Source organism: Parus major, chromosome 8 (genome assembly GCF_001522545.3).
Source record: "Parus major isolate Abel chromosome 8, Parus_major1.1, whole genome shotgun sequence".
In the NCBI taxonomy this organism is placed as follows: domain Eukaryota; kingdom Metazoa; phylum Chordata; class Aves; order Passeriformes; family Paridae; genus Parus; species Parus major.
The window spans coordinates 828,598-849,457 of NC_031777.1; the positions used below are offsets into that span (position 1 = coordinate 828,598).

At 39.7% G+C, this 20,860-nt stretch overlaps 1 protein-coding gene across 3 annotated transcripts in view; it reads right to left on the minus strand.

Moving 5' to 3' along the window:
* DNM3 (dynamin 3) overlaps positions 1-20,860 on the minus strand; it is a 169,493-nt gene that overhangs the window by 45,539 nt on the left and 103,094 nt on the right. For 2 of the 3 annotated variants that reach the window (XM_015636155.2, XM_019007640.1), the window contains 2 exons: positions 20,307-20,416; positions 9,604-9,715 (listed from right to left, as the gene is read on the minus strand). In XM_015636155.2, coding sequence (XP_015491641.1) covers positions 9,604-9,715; positions 20,307-20,416 — 222 coding nt within the window. Of the gene's footprint in view, positions 1-5,960; positions 5,973-9,603; positions 9,716-20,306; positions 20,417-20,860 lie in introns of all 3 variants that reach the window. The other variant, XM_015636154.2, reaches the window with a different exon arrangement.

Genomic DNA, 20,860 nt, shown 5'->3' on the forward strand with positions numbered 1-20,860 from the left:
TGGTACATAATTCTTTCTTTTAATTATAAATAACTTTTTTATTTTAAATTAAATGAATTAAATTAATTAAATTTTCTTTTAATTATAAATAACTTTTTTTTTCTAAAGAAGAGGAATTGTTGAGGTTGAGTTTCAAAGAGAAGAATATAAAGGAAACAGAGTGAGATCACTTGTTTCTCTGCTGCAGGAACGGGGGCTTCAGGAACAAAGGTATAAAAGTCACCAAAAAACTGCATTGATCAGACACCTCAACATGTCCACAGAGAGCTCTTCCAAGTGAAATCACCATTCTCCAAAACTGGCACACTTGAGATATCAAGTGTCACACACCAAACAGAGAAGAACAGGGATGACATCAGCCAAAGGCCAGAGTGGAGCTGGGAATCAGGAGCTGAGGAGTGCCCAGAGATCAGAGCACATCATGGAAGGAGAGTTTGTAACTGAAGAGTGCAGCTCCAGGATGGAGGATTTGTACACCCCTAATATGGGCCTTGATTCTGCCTGATAAACCTGTGGGTAGAGAAGGTTAATGAAATCCAGGATGATCTGTATGTCAGAGTAGGCATTGTGTATCTTCATTTAGTCAGGGAAACATTCAGTTTCTCCTCATCACCTTGTTTTCCCTTCTAGAAGAGAAAAAAAAGGAGTATCTGGCTGTTCACCAGCTGCCCTCCACCCTCCTGTCCAATGATGACATTTCCTGTTACACTGTACATGCTATGGAAGAGTGAGCCTGGTGACATTTTTGGCAGGAAAAAAACAAAAGTTTCACATTTTTATTTACTCCTAATTACTATCCAGCTTTTGTGCAATTACTGACTTGGAAGACAAGGAGGGTATTTTAGGATTGTCCCAAAACCTTGTGATAGTCGTGTGTTCCTCCTTAGGGGTGATCCCATATGCTAAAGGAGCAACCTGCTCCTTTATAATAATTGGAATAATACAATTATTCCAAGAGCTGGAGCCACAGGGACTCCAGCTGCAGGTGTCAGCCTGGGCTCCAAAGGACCTTTGTGGCTGAGATTGGTGCAGCAGAGCCCAGCAGCACCTTCCTCTCCTCCAGCCAACTTTCAGTGCTCATTGACCAGCTCTGGGAAAGCACCCAAAGAGTTTGGCCACCCTCACTGCCTTCCCCAGGGCAAACCTCACTGAATGTCCACAGTGGGGCTAACGTTCATGCTCCATGGCCTGAAACTTCACAGCCAGAGAGCTTTCACCTTTCTGCAGAGCTTCATTAAAATCCCTCATCAGAGTGGAAGTGGTGCAAAAACTAGCTGCCCCATAAAAAATGAAGAATTTAAAAATATTTTCAGTATGCAGATGCCTTGCCAAAAGCACAGTAAAGAGCCCACCGTGGATACATAACAGAAATAAAAAAATGTTTGCTCATTTCTAAATTTCCTGCAGTTTGCTTAATGTCAGCAGCCCCAGTTAAGAGCAGGAACATAAAACCCTGTGACAGCCACTGAACCCCCGACCTCGAGCAGCAGCTTTGCTGAGACTGGGTTTGGAATCATTCAGAGCATCAGCCTGCATCTTGTTACACTCACTGCAACTGATGCAATCCTGTGAATCTCTTCTCCACTGGACATTTTTAACTCTCTGGGGACAGGAGTTATTTTATTCTTACAGGAATATCAGCCAGGGCTGCTCTGTTTCTTCAGGAACATTTGGGGAACAAGATTTCATCTAGTTTTTGTTTGAAGTAGTAAATATTTAGGAGAAGCAGAAGATAGCCTTCATCTGAAACATGCTTTTACATCCTTGGAGCAGCGAGGCAGTGAGAAAAGGACTGGAGAACAGCCTGCCATTTCCTTTCCTCCCTGGTTTTTGGGCTGCTTTTGAGCCAGTGTGTGCACATGCACTCTCACTCCCTCGGGCTGCTCTTTTACACCGGGACTTCCTTGTAAAATCCAACTCATCTGTTCGAAGCAATGACTGAAACTCTGTCTATAAAATTATGGCATTTTTCCACTTGAAAAAAAAAATAAATTAACACTTCATTTAAAAGTTATTTTTAAACCTAGTTGGCTTGAAGCCACCTTTAGTCACAACTGAAATGAATTCTTCTTTTCCTAGAATTCAATGCCTTCCTTTTTTAAAATATACTTGTTTAAAAAAAGTGAACTCAGTAAAAATGCAGAGTTACACTTCTGACTACACTGTTTTGCCCTCTGACATATCAGCAGTTTGCTTTTCAACAAAGCCAAAAAAGTCTTTCATTTTTCTTCTTTAGGGACTTATCCCGAGCAGGGACTTGAGCAGTCCCAGAGCAGACATCTCCAGCCTGACTCTGGCCGGGGCACTTGCAGAGCATCATCACAGCCAGGAACAGAGTTATGTCTGGAAGGGAACTGAAACCCCTTCAGAAACATGGCCAGACTTGAAAAGAAAGCACCAGAGCTTTATTCCAGTGTGAGACACCTCCTGCTTCTGGCACTGCACCTGCATTTCCATGGAAGAGCCAAGCACGAAACACATCCATGGGGAGCACTGTTGTCATACACACAGGGAGAATGAGGACCCTGACTTCACTGTGTTCCCATTTTCCAGGACTGTCTCAAGAGACAGGAAGACATCTGGACTCCTTAATGAAGTAGCTGATCTGGAATTTGGATTTAGTAAAACTAACTCCCCTTTAAATAAAATAAAAATTAAAAGGAAAAAATCAGGAGAGAAAAGAAAGTCTTTAATTTAAGCCATTAATATGTCACCAAAAAGTATTTGAAGGACCAACAGGCAAACTGAGCTGACAGCAAGGGTGTTTTCCTTCTCTTTTCAGGGAGATTCTGCTTTTCCTAAGAGAAAATTCAAACTCAATTACACTGCTTTTATATTCAGTGACTGTTTGCATGTGCAGCATTATCACAACTCAACTGAGATGTGAATATGGAGCTTACAGACTTCAGTTCTACACATTCTCTAAAGGGTATCAGCAAGCACAGCAATGCAAAATAATTAGAAGGTAAAAAATTTGTAGTCACTATCTGTAAAAAGTAATTTAAAGAGATTTTGGTTTTCCAAGTTTAAGTTTCTCAAGTCTGAGCTCAGCATTTAAGTGTTTGGTACTTTGAATCAAGTAGAAAATATTGGCTAACTCAGGGCTTAATGGTGACAAAGGAAAGGTGACTTTTAAAATTAAAAAGTGGCACTTTAAGGTTTTGAGATTTTTCTGTTGCTGCTGTTTTATTGCTTGAGTGCCCAGGGATTCAGAACAAAAATTTCCTAAGGACCCAGCATCTATCTACTCTTTTCACCTAACCATGTTAGAAGACCATGGAGATGGACTCTGGGGGAATGCTTTAGTTTTTGATACTGTTTCAAACAGCAGTGTCTGGAGGGCTGTTTCAAGAGGATTTGGGGTTTTTTTAATGGAAAGATGCACAGGGTAAGCAGCAAATCCACAGTGGTGGGTTAAGACAGTCAGACTCTGCACAACTGGACAATTCTGCACTCGTTCCCCACTCGAGGCTGTGGAGCTCAGTGTTAATATTAACAAAATGCAGCTTGCCAACATGTGCTTGCTGAATGAGGTAGGTCTCCATTACCTCATTCTACACGACCCTTTTACAGATTTTATCCAACAAAGCTTCTGAAGATATATTTATCTTTAACCATGTGAGAAATCTCACTTACAGTAATGATTGTGCAACAATAAAAAGTAAAAATAAAAATGGTTAGCAGACCGCTGACGATTATAAACCCTCTTCACTTCCCTTCCTCCCCCTTTTTCTTACAGACTCATTACTCCAATGTTTATTTTTACTTTTGCAAGTCCAAGAGTGCAAAGCTAAAGGCAGAGGTATAAAAGCAGCCACAGTCTGAAGGGATGGGTGAGTACAGGATCTTGACATGTGAGCATAGGACAGGATCCAGTGGATGAGCAGCACACTGGGCAGCACAGGAGGAGGGTTACAGCTCTTGTAGCAACCCAGGAAAGCTCTGCCAGGACAGTAAGGAAGGATTATGAAGCTTTTCAGCATAAAGTTGCATTAGAAGTTTTAAGACACTGTCATGAATCTCAATCTGCCATTCCTATCTCCTCCCTGACCTCTTCTCAGGAACTCTCTGGTCACCTCTCAGGTTTACCCGTGTCATTTTCCCACTCCACTAGGTAGAGAAATCTCAATACTGTGGGGTTTGAGCCTCTGCAGGCAGCTGCAGGCTGGTTCTATCTGTCCAACTGGGATAACAGGATCTCCAGACTCCCACAGGAATGATCTGTGTGAAGGAGAAGGGGGAAGACCTAAATGTAAGATCCTTACAAGGAATTGGCTCAAAGAGAAAGATCAGGACGGTTTCCTGGAGATTTCTTTTGGAGTTATCTTCTGGCTGGCAACCCAGGCCAGATGGAGAATGTTTCTGAACCTACAGCAAGAGCTGCCCTTGGCTCAGAGTGAAGGAAGAGTTAAGAACTCCCAGATCCTCACATCTCACAGGCTTCTCCTCTCCCTGCTCATGGGTATCCTGCTGAAATCTGTCTGGTGCTGACCTCGCTGGGGTGCCCCACAGCTCAGCTCTGGAGAACAGAGCTGGTCCATGCAGCTCCTGCCATCCAGACTCACTTTGTGCCAGCCCCAAGAGCTCAGTGGTGTCCCACCTATCCCCATTTCCCTTATCAGAGCATCCACAGTCTCTGGGATCAGAGCAGCATCCACTGCAGCAGCAAAGCCTTAAGCCAGCGTGTCGTAAAGAAACATTATAAACACTACCTTGACATTTTAGTGTACACAGTTAACATTTACATTTCACACCACCTCCTCTGTAAAGCCCCTCTCTCCATGCCATCAATACACCAATTCTCTTAACCCCTCCCCACCCAACTCTAAGAGCACCTTTTCTCAGGCAGGCCAACAAAACAGAATATCTTTGGTGCTTCTGAGCCCAGCCACTGTGGAGACTGTGCAGACAGGAGTGGTCAAAAACTGGTTAAAAACCACAAAAATTAGAAACAGACAAAATTCCCCAATCTTCAAAACCTTTAAAACCCACCTGGGTCTTTCTCAAATACCCCAGAAAGCTTCCAGTTCACAAAGAGATGCTACAGACAATATTCTAAGGCTACTTTCAGTGTTTGCCATGAAGCATCTTTTTGATGCTGCAGATTCATCTTCCTCAGGTTAAATATACCAAAACAGGAAGGAGGGGAGGAAAAAAGTCACAAAAGCTGTATAACTCCTTTCAGAGTTATGACAAACTCTCTCTGCATCTTATTCCAAAGCATGAGATGTGCAATTTCCATTCTTAAGCTCAGTAAAAATGGCATTAAAAAGCACTAACCCTGGGAACTGCATGATTACTCGTTTATCAGATCAACATCAGCAAAACTGTCTTTTTATGTGCTGCTTACTTTCAAAAAAAAAAACCCCTACCACGCATATTTCAGTTCTCCCTCTCCACACCCCACACCCTTCTGCTGCTGTCCAGCTGGAACACATCAAGGGTCTAGAAGCCAAGTCAAATGTTGACCCCACCCTCCTCCATCCATTTTAAGGCACCTTCAAAGCCAGTACACTGATCTAGTTCAGCTTAGCCAACAACGCCAGCAAATCTGTTATTTAAGACTTTAGTGCTGGGTTTTTATAACTGCCCATTAATACAAGCTTTGATGTATGGTCAAAAAACCCAGCTGTAATGAGTTTCATCAGACTGTAGTAACCTTTTCTCAGAAGGTCTTTATTACTATACCTTCATAATCTTTGGGCCCAATACTTTTATAGTATCATTCTTGCTGAACCTCCTTAAAAACAGCTCAGCAACACTTAACACTCCTTCCCCAAAATTAAAACAAAGAGCCAGTAACAGTTTTTCTTGAAGATACTTGTGCACCCACATTTTTAATCGCATTTTGCTGTTAAGAGCGTGCAGGCAATAGCTGTGAGAACTGAAAGACAAACTAATTTTCATTACAAAGTCCTTCAGACAGGATACAAAAGGATTTTGTAAAAGGACAAACTTACTTTGTTGCTCCCCTTTGCAGGATGCAGCACGAAAGAAAAGAGGGGGAAAAAAAGAAATATTAGTTACATTTATTTTACATGCATTCAGCCTAGTTTGAAGAGTTCTGGAAATGGCTCAAAGCAAATGAGGAACTGACTCAGGGAACATTCACTGAATCCTGAAGTCAGACAGATTCCAGGGGAACACAGGGCATTCACAAAGCACTGAAATGTTCAGCAGAGCTGTTTTCCTCACTACACAAACATTCTGATGCTGCTTTCACTTCCTTTGGTGGAAATCAGGAGCAGCTCCTGGGAAGTTGGTGGATACAAATAAAAGGGAGAAGAAAATGAGGCCTGAAGTGATCTAGGGATGGGAGGGCAGCCAGAGGGAATTTCAGTGCTGGTAACACTGAACTTCAGAACACAAAGCAACCCCCATAACATCTCTGAGCCTTCCACAACAGCCATTCCCTGCAACTTGCCAGCCAATGGAAAGTTTCAAGATTCAAAGCATTTTAAAAAGCAAATGCTGAATTTTTAGATTAATAAGAGGAGATGGCCTTGGGAGGGGGGAGAAGGAATGGGCAGTGCTAACAAGGTAAAATGTGCAGAGCAAGTTACGACAAACATCTGGGCTATTATTTTGGTTTAATTGTGAGTTTTGCCATGAGCTGGCAACAACAGTGTATAAAATACAGTGGGAAGCCAGCCAAAATAAACATCAGCCTACACCAGTTGAGAAATCAAGTCTGGGAAGGTTAGTCACAACGTTGTAGTCATTTTTGAACAAAAAAAAGAGAGTTTTGGATGCATGGGTCCAGAAAGGCAGCAGTAAAGTCAGCTGGTAAATGGATATCCCATTTCAAAGTGAATTGGCCACAGGATGATTTATATCAAGCAAGCTGACTTGCATATGGGTTGGAAAAATCAAAACACTGATTCATTGCTATCTGGGTGGCTGTCACAGCCCACGGCCTGACAAAGGCAAATGGATTGTGGGAAGGAGGTGACTTGGAAAAGTGCAAAGAATTTGGATCAGAGGAAATTCATGGGACAGTGAATATGGGAATATTCACCCTGTGCATCCCCATGGACAGAGGGACAGGGAAGAGAAGCAAAATGGAGCAAGGAAATGAAGGAAGGGGGTAATTTATGGCCTTTAAAATATTAATGAGATTTGCTTAGGCAAAAAGAAAGGTTATAAATCTAAAACCTTGGATTTTAGCTTACAGGATTAAATGAGCAGCAGAGACTCCATGTTAGTGGCAGCAAGTACTGAGCCCCATTATCACTGTAATCAAACAATTGTATGTAGCACTACTAAAAAAAAGAAAAAATCAACAGAAAAATGAATATTCTTCGTTGAGAATTTGTCCTTGGTGAGAATTCAGAACACATCTCTTTAATTGCTGCCAGATTCCTACTTTTCTTTTAGTTTTCATTTCTAACAGCAATTCAAGTGCTGGTGCCAAAGTCTTGGATGCTCAGAGTTCCCAGCTGTGCCTCACAGGTAACAGAGAGTGAGAAGTTTGGTCTGGGAAGGGGCTAAGGCACCTCTTTGCCTTTTTAATGCTGGGATCACAAAGTTGGGGGGAAGCACCAAAGTAAACCCAAGTTGCTGCCATTTCCTGGCAGTCCCTTCTACTTAAAAACATGGTCTCTGAATCTTTGAAGGAGAATAGAAGAATGGGGGGTGTGTCTGAAGTTATTTTATATTGTCAGAGGAAGGTGTGAAACTGAGGAGCATGCACAGGATTTTCATTAAATACTTTCATTTTTATCTAGGATCTACTGGGTCTTCTAAGGTACCTTCTAAGGCCTTGGAGATTTTGCTTAGCAGAATTCAAAACTCTGAAAAGCAAATTCACAGTCCACATCTGAACCTCTGGTCCTTTAGGAATAAAGTTTTGGAGGCCCAGAGTAGCATGGAGCATCTTTCCTGAACAGCTTACAAAACTACCAGGCAAATTTCAGAGTACAGGCATTTGGAACAATAATATTTACTCTTTTTATAATGTAAAGATAATTCCAGCTCAAAGGAGAACTGTATTTTGACTCTCTTCTACTTCTTTCAGGGAAGTCTCTCATCTTGCATCTAAGACTCCTTTGACAGACCAACTTTAAACAAAACCAAGAATTCTTTGTAAACATATTTTGAATACCAAGTATTTTTAGGGGGAAGGGAGAGACAGGAAGACAGAAGAGAAGTTCAGAAATCCAACCAGTCTGTCTTGTTTAAGGATAAAGTACTAGATACACCAACAAGATAAAACCATCACAGAATACAAAATTAAACCAGAGGCAGCAACAGGCTTTTGTGAAATCATCATTAAAATCTAAGCAAGAAAAAACCAAGGCAATACAGTATATTGGTCCAAGTAATTAATTAGGTAACCCCTCATAACAAATCCTTGTTAAGTGGCTTTTGATATTCTTAGGATCTACTGGAACAGGCAACAAGGTGAGTGAAAAGTCACCAACACTCTTTTACTTTTTAAAGTCTCAGATACCTGGTAGGTTTCCTGCTAAATGCATATTGACACTACTCTCTAAAAAAACCTGCATCATTACCATTATTACCATCATCACTGTTTATTTCTATAATAACTGGAAAATCCAGCAGTACAAGAATTTCTACTTTATCTTTTTATGGTGGTCTTGAACCTTTGTGTGAAGAGAAGAAGCTGAAGCCTGTTTACATGAATCTCCTGGAGGAGATGCAGACAGAACTGCACCGGGAGCCACGCAGGCATCACAACCATAAAGGTAGAAAAAGATGAAGAGAGAAGACAGCACAAGACCCTGGACTCAAACCTGGCCTTCCCATGGAAAACAATCAGGGAGAAGAGCAAATTCATCAAATATTCAATCAAAGCTTCGTTTCTCAGAGCTGATTTTCCACTGAAGGCATCCAGCACTCCCTGCAGAAAGGTGAGCTGTGCATTACAGAAACTTTCAAAGTTCAAATGTTTCAAACTTTCAAAGTTTCAAATGCCAGGTATTTCTGCTAGTCAGCCTTCTCTTTGCATACATCTCAAACCTTCACTTGAAGTAAAATATCAAGATATCTAGGTCCAAAAAATAGTAAATAATAGCTGGACGTATTCTGTTTCCCAACTTTCTGTCATTTCTAGTAAATTATTAGAGGCTTTTTTATTGTATCCTGTTCCATTTGCTCCACATGATGATTAGCTGAGTAAAACTGCCTTTGGAAAGGTTTAGCATGTGTTTCATACCCAAAAAATGATGCAGTGAATAAGTAAAATAAATATACACGATTGCCTGGAATGCTTCTGTCAGTTCTGTAATACAGAATAAACTCTTCAAAGAACATCTTTACCTTAGAAAACATTAACAAAAACAACGAGGCTCAGGAAACCCCAAATTGCTCAATGCTTTTACTACACAGATCCAATGAGAAACATGTTGGAAGGTTTGGTTTGTGGTTGGTTGGGTTTTTGGGTTTTTTTTTTTTTATGTTGAGGTTTGACGCACAAATTGGTCTTAAAATATTTCATTATGAATATTTTGGAATTACCACAGACTCGTACAATGAAAAGGCTGCTCCTTCTTGAGATATCTGCAGACACTGTGTTTCTCCAGATGATGCAGTTGGGTTTTTTTGATTCAAACAGAGCAAACCAGTGAGTTTTTAACTTACTGAGGATTTATCAGGATAGACACCAGCTCGTAGCAGAGATGCCTTCCAGCTATCCACCTCCTCTTGGGAGTCACAGGCTAGCTCAAGGAAACGGTAATCCTTGTAAACATTCCTAGAACAAAGAGCACCACATTGTAAAACTAGCATTTTACTACTCTCTATCATGCACACAGCATTTTCAATTAAAAATCCTTTGAGATCAGAAATTACTTGGCAATTGTTTTGGACAACAGACTTTATGGGACAGGTGCTTGTTTAATAATTACATGGAGTACTTAAAAATATCTTAGAATGCTCCAGCACAGCTCTGGAAATAATAATCAGCTAAAAGCACTGTGAAACTACTTACAATTTTCCTGCTTTTGCTAAAAAGAGAACTTTTAGGGAAAAAAAGGGTGTTGTGATATGAGGACAAACACCTAAGACATGCCAATGTAACATCACAGCTTGTCAGAGATTGCTGCTGTAACAAACACCAAAATCATCACTGATGCAACTTCTTCCCATGTTAAGTCCTTCCAGTCCATTTTATACCCTTTGTAGTTTTTAGACATCATCAATAAAAGAGGAAAAAACCAGCAATGATAATGAAGATGTTTTTAAACAAACAAAACAAATCTCTGATGTCTCTCACCGTAGTAAGAAAACTGGGACATGTTTAAATAAAACCTCTTGCAGGTAATTCACATAATGAGATAAATACCAGGGGAAAAAAAATGGGAAAGGAGGAAAAATACATCTGTAGGAAGGTGATACTTGTAAATTCTTCAATAAACAGAACAGATTTTCCCCTGACAGTTTAGCCATTCGTTTCTCAATCCCAATTCTATACACAGACCAGATCACTGTAAATTTGTCAGCCAACAATCATCTTAGGAAAGGCCACAAGTTTAGCTGAGAAGCTTTAGGAAACCACATTTTGCTCCATTTTAACAGTTGCACAAGGATCAATCTTCCATCCCAACCAGACTTTTCTTCCCTTAGCAAGGGAAGGAGAGGGGTTGATGGAGATTGCTTCACTCTCAATGACAAGGGGGGGAAAAAAACCTGAATTCACTATGGAATAAAGAAATAAAGCTATTATTGTCACTGCCTAGATAAATTTCTTTAGCATTCTGGGACTGGTGGGATTTCACTGCCACAGTGCTGGAACACAAATGACTTGATGTAATTTCCACTCCCAGAAGTGATTCTCTCCTAACCAACAATGTCACCAGGCAGCTCACAGCCTGGCTTTGTCTGAGGAAAAAGGTGAAAAAAAGGTAAAAGAAGTGTAATTAAACCTGAGCATGAAGCAGCCATGACACCAAATCATTAAATTATCACCTATGAAACCACAGTACAGCAACCAGAGCACAGCCACTCTGAAGAGAGCAAAATGAGGGATTTTTTAGCAGGCTCGTAGCAAAGAATAAAGGACATACTCAGATTTATTTCCTTACATTGGTGACTCAATTCTCACCAAATTCAAAGGCTAAATCTGAGCACACAAGGTTTGCACTATTCCCTTTAAAAACCCAGAGTGGAGGTGCCACCAGGGCATTTCCTTCCCACAAAAATCAGCCCCAAAGGTCACAAAGAGGCACTGATGGGCCTGATCCCACAGTTCAGCCACAGCCACTGACAGGATGAACAACTGAAAACTCAGTGGGTTCTTTTCTTGATTGAGAAATTTAAAATTAATCCTTTTTCTTCCCTGACTCCAAAAGTACTAATCTTGTCTTAAGGCATATAGTAGATGGCCTTATCAGAATCTGTTACCTTAAACTGAGAAAACACCTGAATTTTATTCAGTTTGAGATATTGTGGAACTCCAAGTCAACATTTACTGAGCAAAACAAAGAAGTCATTAAAATTAAATACATTTTAATATATTAAAAATTAATACATATTAAAATACAATTTAAAAAAAAAAAGAAAATATAAAAGATATAAAAGAGAGAAGCATAATGAAATTGCCAGAGAAAAAAATGCTTTAATTTATTGTTAAGAGAAACTTTTACTGAGATAAGCTTTTCTGGCTAAGATAACGAAGCAGATATAACTTTGAAGAAATAGGAAGCTGAAATGGTAAAAGGGTATTCTCAGCAAAGATGACTAAAAATAACAATAGAGCAAATAAAGGCTGTAAAACATAGTGATAGGGAAGTTCCAAAAGCACTTATCTGCAAGAGCAAAACAACATGACACCAGCTTGTGAAAACATTTTTTCAGGCCTGTCATGTTATATATTACACTTTTTGGCATTTTGTGGCTCTCTGTGTGAGCAGGGATTCCAGCCAAGCTGACACTCCTGCATCCTGTCTGTGTCAGGACTTCTCCTGGGGCTAGGGACACCTCATGGGCCAGCAGCTGATGTCTCCAGATCTCCCAGACCCTTCTTTCTCCTCCCTGTAGGATCTGAGAGCTCTTTGCTCACTGCTAAAGGTGCAGCACGTGTGAGAAGCTGAAGGATGCACGCCCTGAGTGCTCCCAGGAATGTTCCAGAAGGGCAGGTAAGGGGATGCTTGTCTCCCCAGCTGCTTTCTTTGCTGCTGGGCTGCCTGTCTTTCTCCTAGAAAGGCAGACAAGCATAGAAACTTTTCAAAGGAAAAAAAACCAAACTAAAATAACTTCTTTCAGTAACTTCTGAAAAGAGTGTGTCCTTTTTCTGTTACCAGTGGAATCTTACAAAAACATATTAACATGTTTTACTCATTAGGAATCCACTGGCGTCTCATGGAAAGCTGTAAAAACGTTCTTGAAAACAATTCAGATTTTCTGTTTTCTTCTCTCTTCCACTTCTTAAAATTGCTGAAGACATCAGCACAGAAACAGTTACTACTCCAGCCTCACCTACAGTCTCCATCTGGAATACTGTGATGTTCTCACTGTCACCTCTCTAGCACCTAAATGGGAAGCCAAGACATCAAAGACTTTGACAGAATAAAGGATATCAGGAGAGATTAACTCTCAACAATACCAATCTTGTGGATATTCAGGCATCTGTAAATCTAAGGGACTGCAGAAATAAGAGATACAGAATATGGAAACTGCCATTTACAAGTAGTATTTCCCTTGAAAATTCACCATTTCTTACATGTAAACACGTAAATGGGAAAACTTCATCTACCACATCTACCTACTCCACTTCCTCCTGGAGTCCCATCACTATAATTTAGTATTAAACAGAATAACTGAATATTAATATAATATTACATAATGAAAATATAACTATAGATGGCACTACTGGAAATCAACATATTACTGTGATAATGCTGCCTTTTTATTTCTCAGAGTAAAAAAAATACAAAAGGCTACCATTTGTTATCTGCAGATTTTATTATACTCTAGATAAATAAACCTCAACTTGGAATTGCATTCTACTAAAAATACAACATAATTGCTTGTGAGGATGAACAGACAATTGGACTAAAAGCATAATTTTGCAGTTCTGGAAAGATTCCACACTCAGGACCTGCCTTCTCTAAGCCAGACCCATCACCTCAAAGTCCAGCAGCCACCCAGCTGTGACTTTGCTCACCCTACAACTTCTTCACTCTATTTTTACCTTGATTTCCTGATTCCTCTCCCCTGTGTATTTCAGGGCCTAATAAAGAAATGTCCACAAGTGTTTCTTGAACTCCTCCCATCACAAAAAAATCCAAACAGGACTGGATTAAGGTATTTGGAAGTGCCCAAGAGGAAAGTGAGAAATGCCAGATAAGTTTGAAGACTGACCCAGCTGTGAGTTACTGAGATTTCCCTTCCACCCACCCTAAAGCTGGCAGGGAAGGTTTATCTTCCTATAAACCAAATTTCTGCAGACCAGGAGCAGGGAGTGAATGACACAGAAAGAACACCCCCTGCAGCATCACTGGGTTTCCCTCCATCAGGACGTGCTCTGAGCTCACACCACTGCTGCACATCAGCATGGACTGCATCTCTTGCAAGTTCTTAATACTAAGATAAGGTTAAATATTTATCTCCAACAAACCTAAAAATTTTTGAAGGGCAACCACTGCAGGCACATTACAAACCCAGTTAACATGTGTATATACATTAATGTATCCTCACACATAACCATGTGCACACAGAGCTCTTAGGCTGAGCTGGATTTCAGCAGACAAAGTTGTACTGGAGATGCATAAAATTCCTTTTTATAGAGAGAAAATACAAGCAAAGAATAATTAAAAATGAATTTATTCTTGCCAGTGTGGGAGGAGATAGAACAACTATTACACAGCAAGAATACTAGTGATATTTTTTAGAATTGGGCCTAGAAAATACTTAAACCTTTTGAAGAACAAAAACCTGTATTTAGCTTCAGCAGTCCCACTGACACAAGTGAATCTACTCACAGACTGAAAGATAAAGAAATATCTTCTTTTAAAGGGATTCCAAAGGGATATTTTTGTAATCATCTCGTCTCTATTAGGATGGAAGCAGAACACAAAAGATTCAATTCTTACGTATTTCTTACTTGATTGAAATTGGAAACATACAGAATCTGGGCTTAATGAATAATCACCTAAAATGAAAAGGGGAGAAAATAACAGAATCCAGGCACTCCAGCTATTGGGAAAGGTAATCTTGGATGATATTGGATGTTCTCTGTGTATTTAACCTGCAGCTCCACTGTGCACACTCTGCTTATTCAAATTTACTCTTGTGACTGAATTTGAGATTTTGGACACCTGTAATTGCACAATGGCTGGTTGAGCATATGCATTTTTTACTTTTTTTATTCTAAATAAGAAATCTCTACCAGAAGCTCTGCAAATCATATATTTTGAAGAAACAAAAATGACCATCTGCTCTGAGTTAACAGCAATGACTAACATTTTCTATCCATTTCAGATCACTCCAATGTGAATGGCTAATTAAAATTAATTACACATGGCTCTAAATATTGTTTCTTTCTTAATATCTAGAAAAGCCAAGGAGACAATCTCTGAGACAATGTCATGAAATAATAACACTTGAGGATTTTGCCACCTATGTCATGTGAGTGCTCTCCCAAAAGCATTTGGATCTTTTCAAGCACACACACCCAAAACACACAGAAACCCCCACAAGTTTAAGGTGCAAATGAACAGAAGATATGCTGCTCAGTTTATAGGCCAGCTTTGGCAATGAAGTATCTCGAGTTCTGTATGTAACCCAGAAGAGAAATGCAGCCAAAACTAACACCACCCAGGCCAAAATCCACAGTAGTAACAGTGACTGCCACTAAAATATTCCATAAGTCCCTGGAGGAGAAGGTTTGATGCCTTTGGCGGGGAGGGATGAAGCCTGGTTTGGAATCTGCCTCGGGGCCACACAGAGACACAAAAGCTGCCCCCAGCTGTCAATACCTGCACCATATTCTCTCTCTCTTATTTGTCATGCAAAAAATATTTGTCAATAATGACAAAAAAAATATATTCCAGAAAAAAAACAACCCTTTTTGAAAAATTTTTTTAAGGGAAAGCAGCTGGCAATAAAGGCTAGCCATTCCTTGGGTTTGTATATTTTTCCTGTTCTTAAATATTGTACTCTCCAGCATTTTAGGAGTTTGTTTAGAAATGTTAGCAGCTTTTCTTCTGGATTAAATTTGTAGGGCTTTTTAATTAAACAGATTCTCTCTCTTCCATTTCGAACAGAGAGGGCTCTGAATAGCTTACAGTCCAGCTCTTCCTGGGGCTTAGCTTTCTGAGTAATTCAAAAACAGTAACTAAACATACATCTCATTTTAGGCTTTCTCCTTTAGCCTGGCGAGTATCCAACACCTCCTCTGACCCGGTCTCCTTTCACTAGTTCCCTTTATTTTGGCTCTTGCCCAATTTCCCTTATATATGGACAGCAGTTAACCAGTTGCTGCCCATGGCCAGAAATTCACTATTTAAAGCTCATTTGCACTCCCAGAAACAACTTGTGCTCCATCCTCTTCTAGAGCAACACCAAACCAGCACCTCTCCAAAACACACAGCGTTTGTTTTTGGCTTGGTGTGATTTCCTGGGTGCTAGCAGCCAGCACAGCTCCCTGTGCAATCTGATTCCAGACTGTACTCAGGAGTCAGTAGCTACCATTCCTCATCTGGCACTTCTATTTTCAGTCCTATTGTGTGCCCTCAGAATGGCCTTTTGCTTGCTCTCCTCTGGACATTCAGCTGTGTGTCAGATTAAAGAGCTGTTTTTACAGGCTGGCAGATTCTGTCCCAGATTATGGAGGGGGCATTCTGCTCTCAGGAATCCACTCCTGTGAAAGGAGAAGAACAATTTTGTGCTTTGCACTTGCTCCTCACAGCCCTCTATCACACAGAAGCACAGAGGTGAGGAAAGCAGCACCGTTCCTGCTTTCATCTGGGTCCTGGTTGGGCAGAACAGTAAAAAACAAGAACTGGTGGCATCTTCTGCAAGGAAAGTAGAATTTCACACACTGGCTCTGCTCCTTTGGCTCTGAGGAAAGGAATGAGTGTGAAGAGGAGCACAGAAAGGCTCCTGATCAGGGACTCTCCACCAGGTAACCCTTCCTCACCCTCTACTCCCAATATTGGTAGGGAAGGCTTGAAAATTCACCAATTTAACAAACACTTCACCCTACTACCACTGAGAACCCCCAAAACCTGTTCCCAGTAGAATCCCTGCTCCTATAAAAGAGAATTTATCTCTCCAGAGCTGGAAAGAGGTGGAAAAATGCTTTTTCTCAGTTTTTTTTTACCCAGCATCATTTCTTTAATTAAAAGGGAATTATTATATAAATGGAGTTGTAATACATTAATACAACAATTTATAGACCTGTAAATCAGGAAAAAAGTGTAATTACACTACTGCAAAGGCAAGAGATTATTTTAGAACAACAGACAATCTGTTAAAATAGTACCATGAGGATCAACAGGGTGAGATGATGAGAACTGATCAGGGGACATGGAGAGGTGGGACTTGCACAGATCCTTCAGGGGGACACATTTACAGTTCTTGTCCCAGGTTACAGTACTTGGGTAACAGAAAAAGCACCAGGAAGTGAATAATTTTTACAAGAAATAGAGAATAAATCAAGTATTTGGAATGAAATCCTGTAAGGAACTTTCTGGGATGGACAGAATTTGTTTTCTTTGTTCTTGAGCTCTGAACAAGAGTCTTACCCACCCAGCAATGAGAATATGACAGGTTAATCTACTGAATGGGAGCTGAGATGCTGACAAAACCCTCTCTTCATTCTTTGTTCTTCCTAGAAAGTCAATCAGTGCCTACATCTACACAACTTCACTGTAAGCTCTACAGCAGCCCTGCAAATATTCTGCCTTTTCCTATAGCATAATTATTTTAAAATATTCAATATGGTTGATCTCTTTTTCCAGTCTAAAAAAAAAAACTTAAGACTTGCCACGAGTTTCCTGTGGAGAAGATGGTTAACACAAAATAGCTCTCACTTTAAAAAAATAGCTTTAGGTTTGGATACTCACTGCCTGAACCCACAGCTCAACTTGAGTTACTTAAGGCAGGCTTGTGTAGACACAGCCAAAAACGATCCAGGAATCAGAGAATTATTGAATTGATTTTGTTGTAATATCAAATACTCCTAAGGTAAGGAGACTAGAGGGGTCCATTGCTAAGCTCTTCCATAGTGTCTATAAATTAAGTAGATGGCTCACTCAAAAACTTTAGATGTATTACTTACTTTGCAGAAAAACAAACCTAATCTCCCTGTTCTTTAGGTAATACTGGAACTATTTCAGGCACTTTTTCTTTTCCCACCCTCACCTCTTTTTTTTTGGTGTGTTTTTTTAAGATTTAATTAGAAAGTAACATGAAAATAATTAAATTATTTCACAACACAGCCTTTTCATAAACACACAATTATGTTCATTTCATGAGAATTTATCTTCACTGTGAAATCAATCGTCACAGTCTCCATTTACTCTACATTACCAAGTCACATTTGATTCCTGTCACAGAATTGTTGACTTCTGCACTAAATCAAAATGACAGATACTGTTAGTTTCCTTCTCCATCTATCCCCAAGTCTCAGCTAACTCAAGATGGTTTTTCCTTCTATGCAGTGAAATGAGTACTTTCCTGGTAACTATATTTCAGAGCTGGAAAGGTTTTCATAAATGGAAAAAATGCAGTGCATAATCCAGGAAACTATTGAAATGTACAGTATCAGAAACATATGGCTGGAGCAAATACCTATGCAGTGAGGGGCTGGGAATGAAAAAGAGAACAAGCTTATTAAAATTCTTCTTCTAAAAGGTTTTTGCTTGAAAATTAAAATAATTTAATTGAACATTAAGAAAGATTTCACAGTCAAGGAAAAAAAATGCTGCAGATTATGGGGGAGAAAAAAGAGATAGAGAATAATCTCTGTGTTATCATGGAAGCTGGAACAGATGATTTTGCCTTTGTTCTTTAACGATCTACATCTTAAATAGCAAAATGGTTCCATAACCAGAACCCTCAGTGGGCAGACTTCGAAAGCTGATTTCTTTCTCAGTTGCTAAGGTTTTTTTTAATTGAAAAAAGCACTCCACCACCCCCCAACAAAAAAAAAAACCAACCAGAAACTAAGTTAATTTTTTACATGATCTTTAAAAAGCAAACATCAGAAACCAGGATTCAACAGATTACCACAAACAACAATAAGATTTTTTATTTCAATGGATCTTTATCAATTCCCTCTTTCAGTTTCTTTAAGAACGTGGCATAGGGTACAGATCACTCCACTCGAGAACCAACACTCCTGTTTTTGCTGACACATCTGTAAATTCAGGATTCAGTGGAAAATGATACTAATCTTGTTTTGATCAATTTGTGCCAGGAGGCAGATTTTTAGAAATATCAAAAATCAGCTGTTTTACGGTAACAGAGAAACTGCTGTTTTAATTAGAATTCAATAAATATTTCTTCAGAAACAACTCTGGCCTCCCTTAAAGCTGCAGGACTGACTCCATGATCTGCCTCTCACAAGGCAAAGGGATTTTGTGATCTTCCTGCTGTGCTGTCGTGTCTTAACATGTCCATGTGGATGTAAAGATGTTTTTAGAGCAGCTTGCAGAGGCTGCAGGGTCTACTCAGAGCCCAAAAAGGCAGGGTTATTACAGACATGGCAAACATTTTAGACATCTGATTTTGAAGTGCTGGATGTCTAGTATGGATGAAGATTGAGTGGAAATGGGAATGTCCAGCTATACATCACCTAAGTAAATCCCAAACTTGCCAATGGAAATGCTTCTCTTGGATTTTCACAGCAGTTCAATGATTATTATTTATGATGATGATAATATTCAAAGTCATTAGTCAAACCAAAGGAGAAACAATAAGAAAATTTTAAAATTTCTTTAAAAATTAACAAATTTCTTATGGAAGTAACCTAATAAGTACAGCTGCTATCAAGCCACCAGGACACAGTTACCTTTCTTAATGGATGTACACCCAACACTGGGATGATCCACACATAACTACAGCAAGAATCATCAGAATTACATTCATTCCCAGCATCCAAAGCTCATTTATGTTTTTAAGAACATGAAAAGCTTTTCAAAGCTTTTTTCTGTGCTTCAGAAACACAACTGGTCAAGCATTTGAAACGTTATTCCCAGCTAGAATGTGTGTGACATGCTTTGAAAGGGCACATCCTGGCAGGCCATGTCCCCTTGCAGGCTGGCTCAGCCTTCCTGGGCTACTTCAGACTGAGCCTGACATTGTGTCCTCACATTTCTGGGGTCAGCAGAAAGTTGACAGCTCAGAAATCCCCCTGATTTGCTTTTGCTTTGCAGGAGGGAGGAGCACTCCTTGCTTCTGAAATTCTGGTCACTATTTCTGGCCACTTTGGGAGCAAAGACAGCTGCTCTGCAGCCAGCCACATCATCTTGAGTGTCTGAAGATAATGCCAAGCTTTGGTGATGTGAGGGAGAAGCAGATGTGAAGGAATTTAGCAGAAGAGGGAAACAAAATCCATCCATGCTATCCCTGCAATTCAATTTACTTACCTGCCTGAAAAAAAACCTTACAGAAATTGTCCCTTACCTGCTAAAATGTAATTCCACTGAGACAGCTACAAATGAAACTCTCCTCCTCAGTTAAAAAAACATAAAAATTACACCTCACTTTTATGTCTTTTGTAACATTTAAGGAAATTGTTTGTGCACAGTAATCTGAACTGGCTGTGCATCAGGAGTAGCTTCATACAGCACCCACACCACTTAAAACAGAGAAGAGTCTGAGTGCAAAAGTGAGGCAAAAACTAAGCAAAGATTTTATTAATTAGAGAAATAGAGGAATCTATTTTTTCTCCATTCAGCAGTGTTTAAACCCAAACAAACAATCAAATGTGTCCCAAGATTAATGACAGGCAACATTTTCCACTGGAGAAAGTGAAAAGCAATGACGCTTTTGTGATTTCCACCAGTTGAATCTGGTCACAAGGTACAGAAGTCATGTATGTTTTGGTAAGCCTAGGTGACTGCCAAATAAAACAAAAATAGGATCAGGAGATGATTATTCAGCCACAAGGAAGGACTGGCTGACTCATCATGGAGCTGTTTCACCCCACGAGTGGCTCTGAGGACATCAGCCTTTCATCTCATGGTTATGCAACAGCAAAGCAGAAGATAAATCAAGAATATCAAGACCTTGTGCACTCAACAGGGTGGAAACAGCAGAACTGCACTCACAGTTATGAAAATGCTCAGCTAGATGCCATTTGATAGAAGTATCTGCAGAACAGCACATTTTCTTACCTCTGCTCTGTGTTAAACAATGCAAAGATGTGTTTGCTGGACATGAAGCTCTTTTCAACATCTCGCACTTTCAAGTTGTCCAAAGGCAGCATATACTTCTTCTCTTTCTCCTAGGAAAAAATGGATTAAAACAACACTGTGTGAGAAGAAGCCTGATGTCAGCAAGCTCTGCTTAGTTGGTAATGACCTTGGTACTTTTGTTATCACAAGGAAATACCCAAATTTAAAAGTCTGCTTATCTTTCATAGATCTACCTGCAAGAGAAATGAAACCTCAGTTTCAGTTCTGTTTTTCACTGACCCTTTTAAAACATTTTCTAATAAAAAAGCTCACCTCAAACACACAAACATCTACATCGGTTATTTTTCATTCCTCTGAATTCTAAAAAAGCAAGGGTCAGACTTAACTAAAATAAAAGTGTGTGATCAAAAAAGAACTCTTCAATGTCTGCACAGCAAGTGAAGTAACTGGTGACATAAGTTCATCTCTACTTTGTTGTTATTATTAATTATGTAAGCATGGCATTCAATAAACCACACAGAAACTTTCATTCT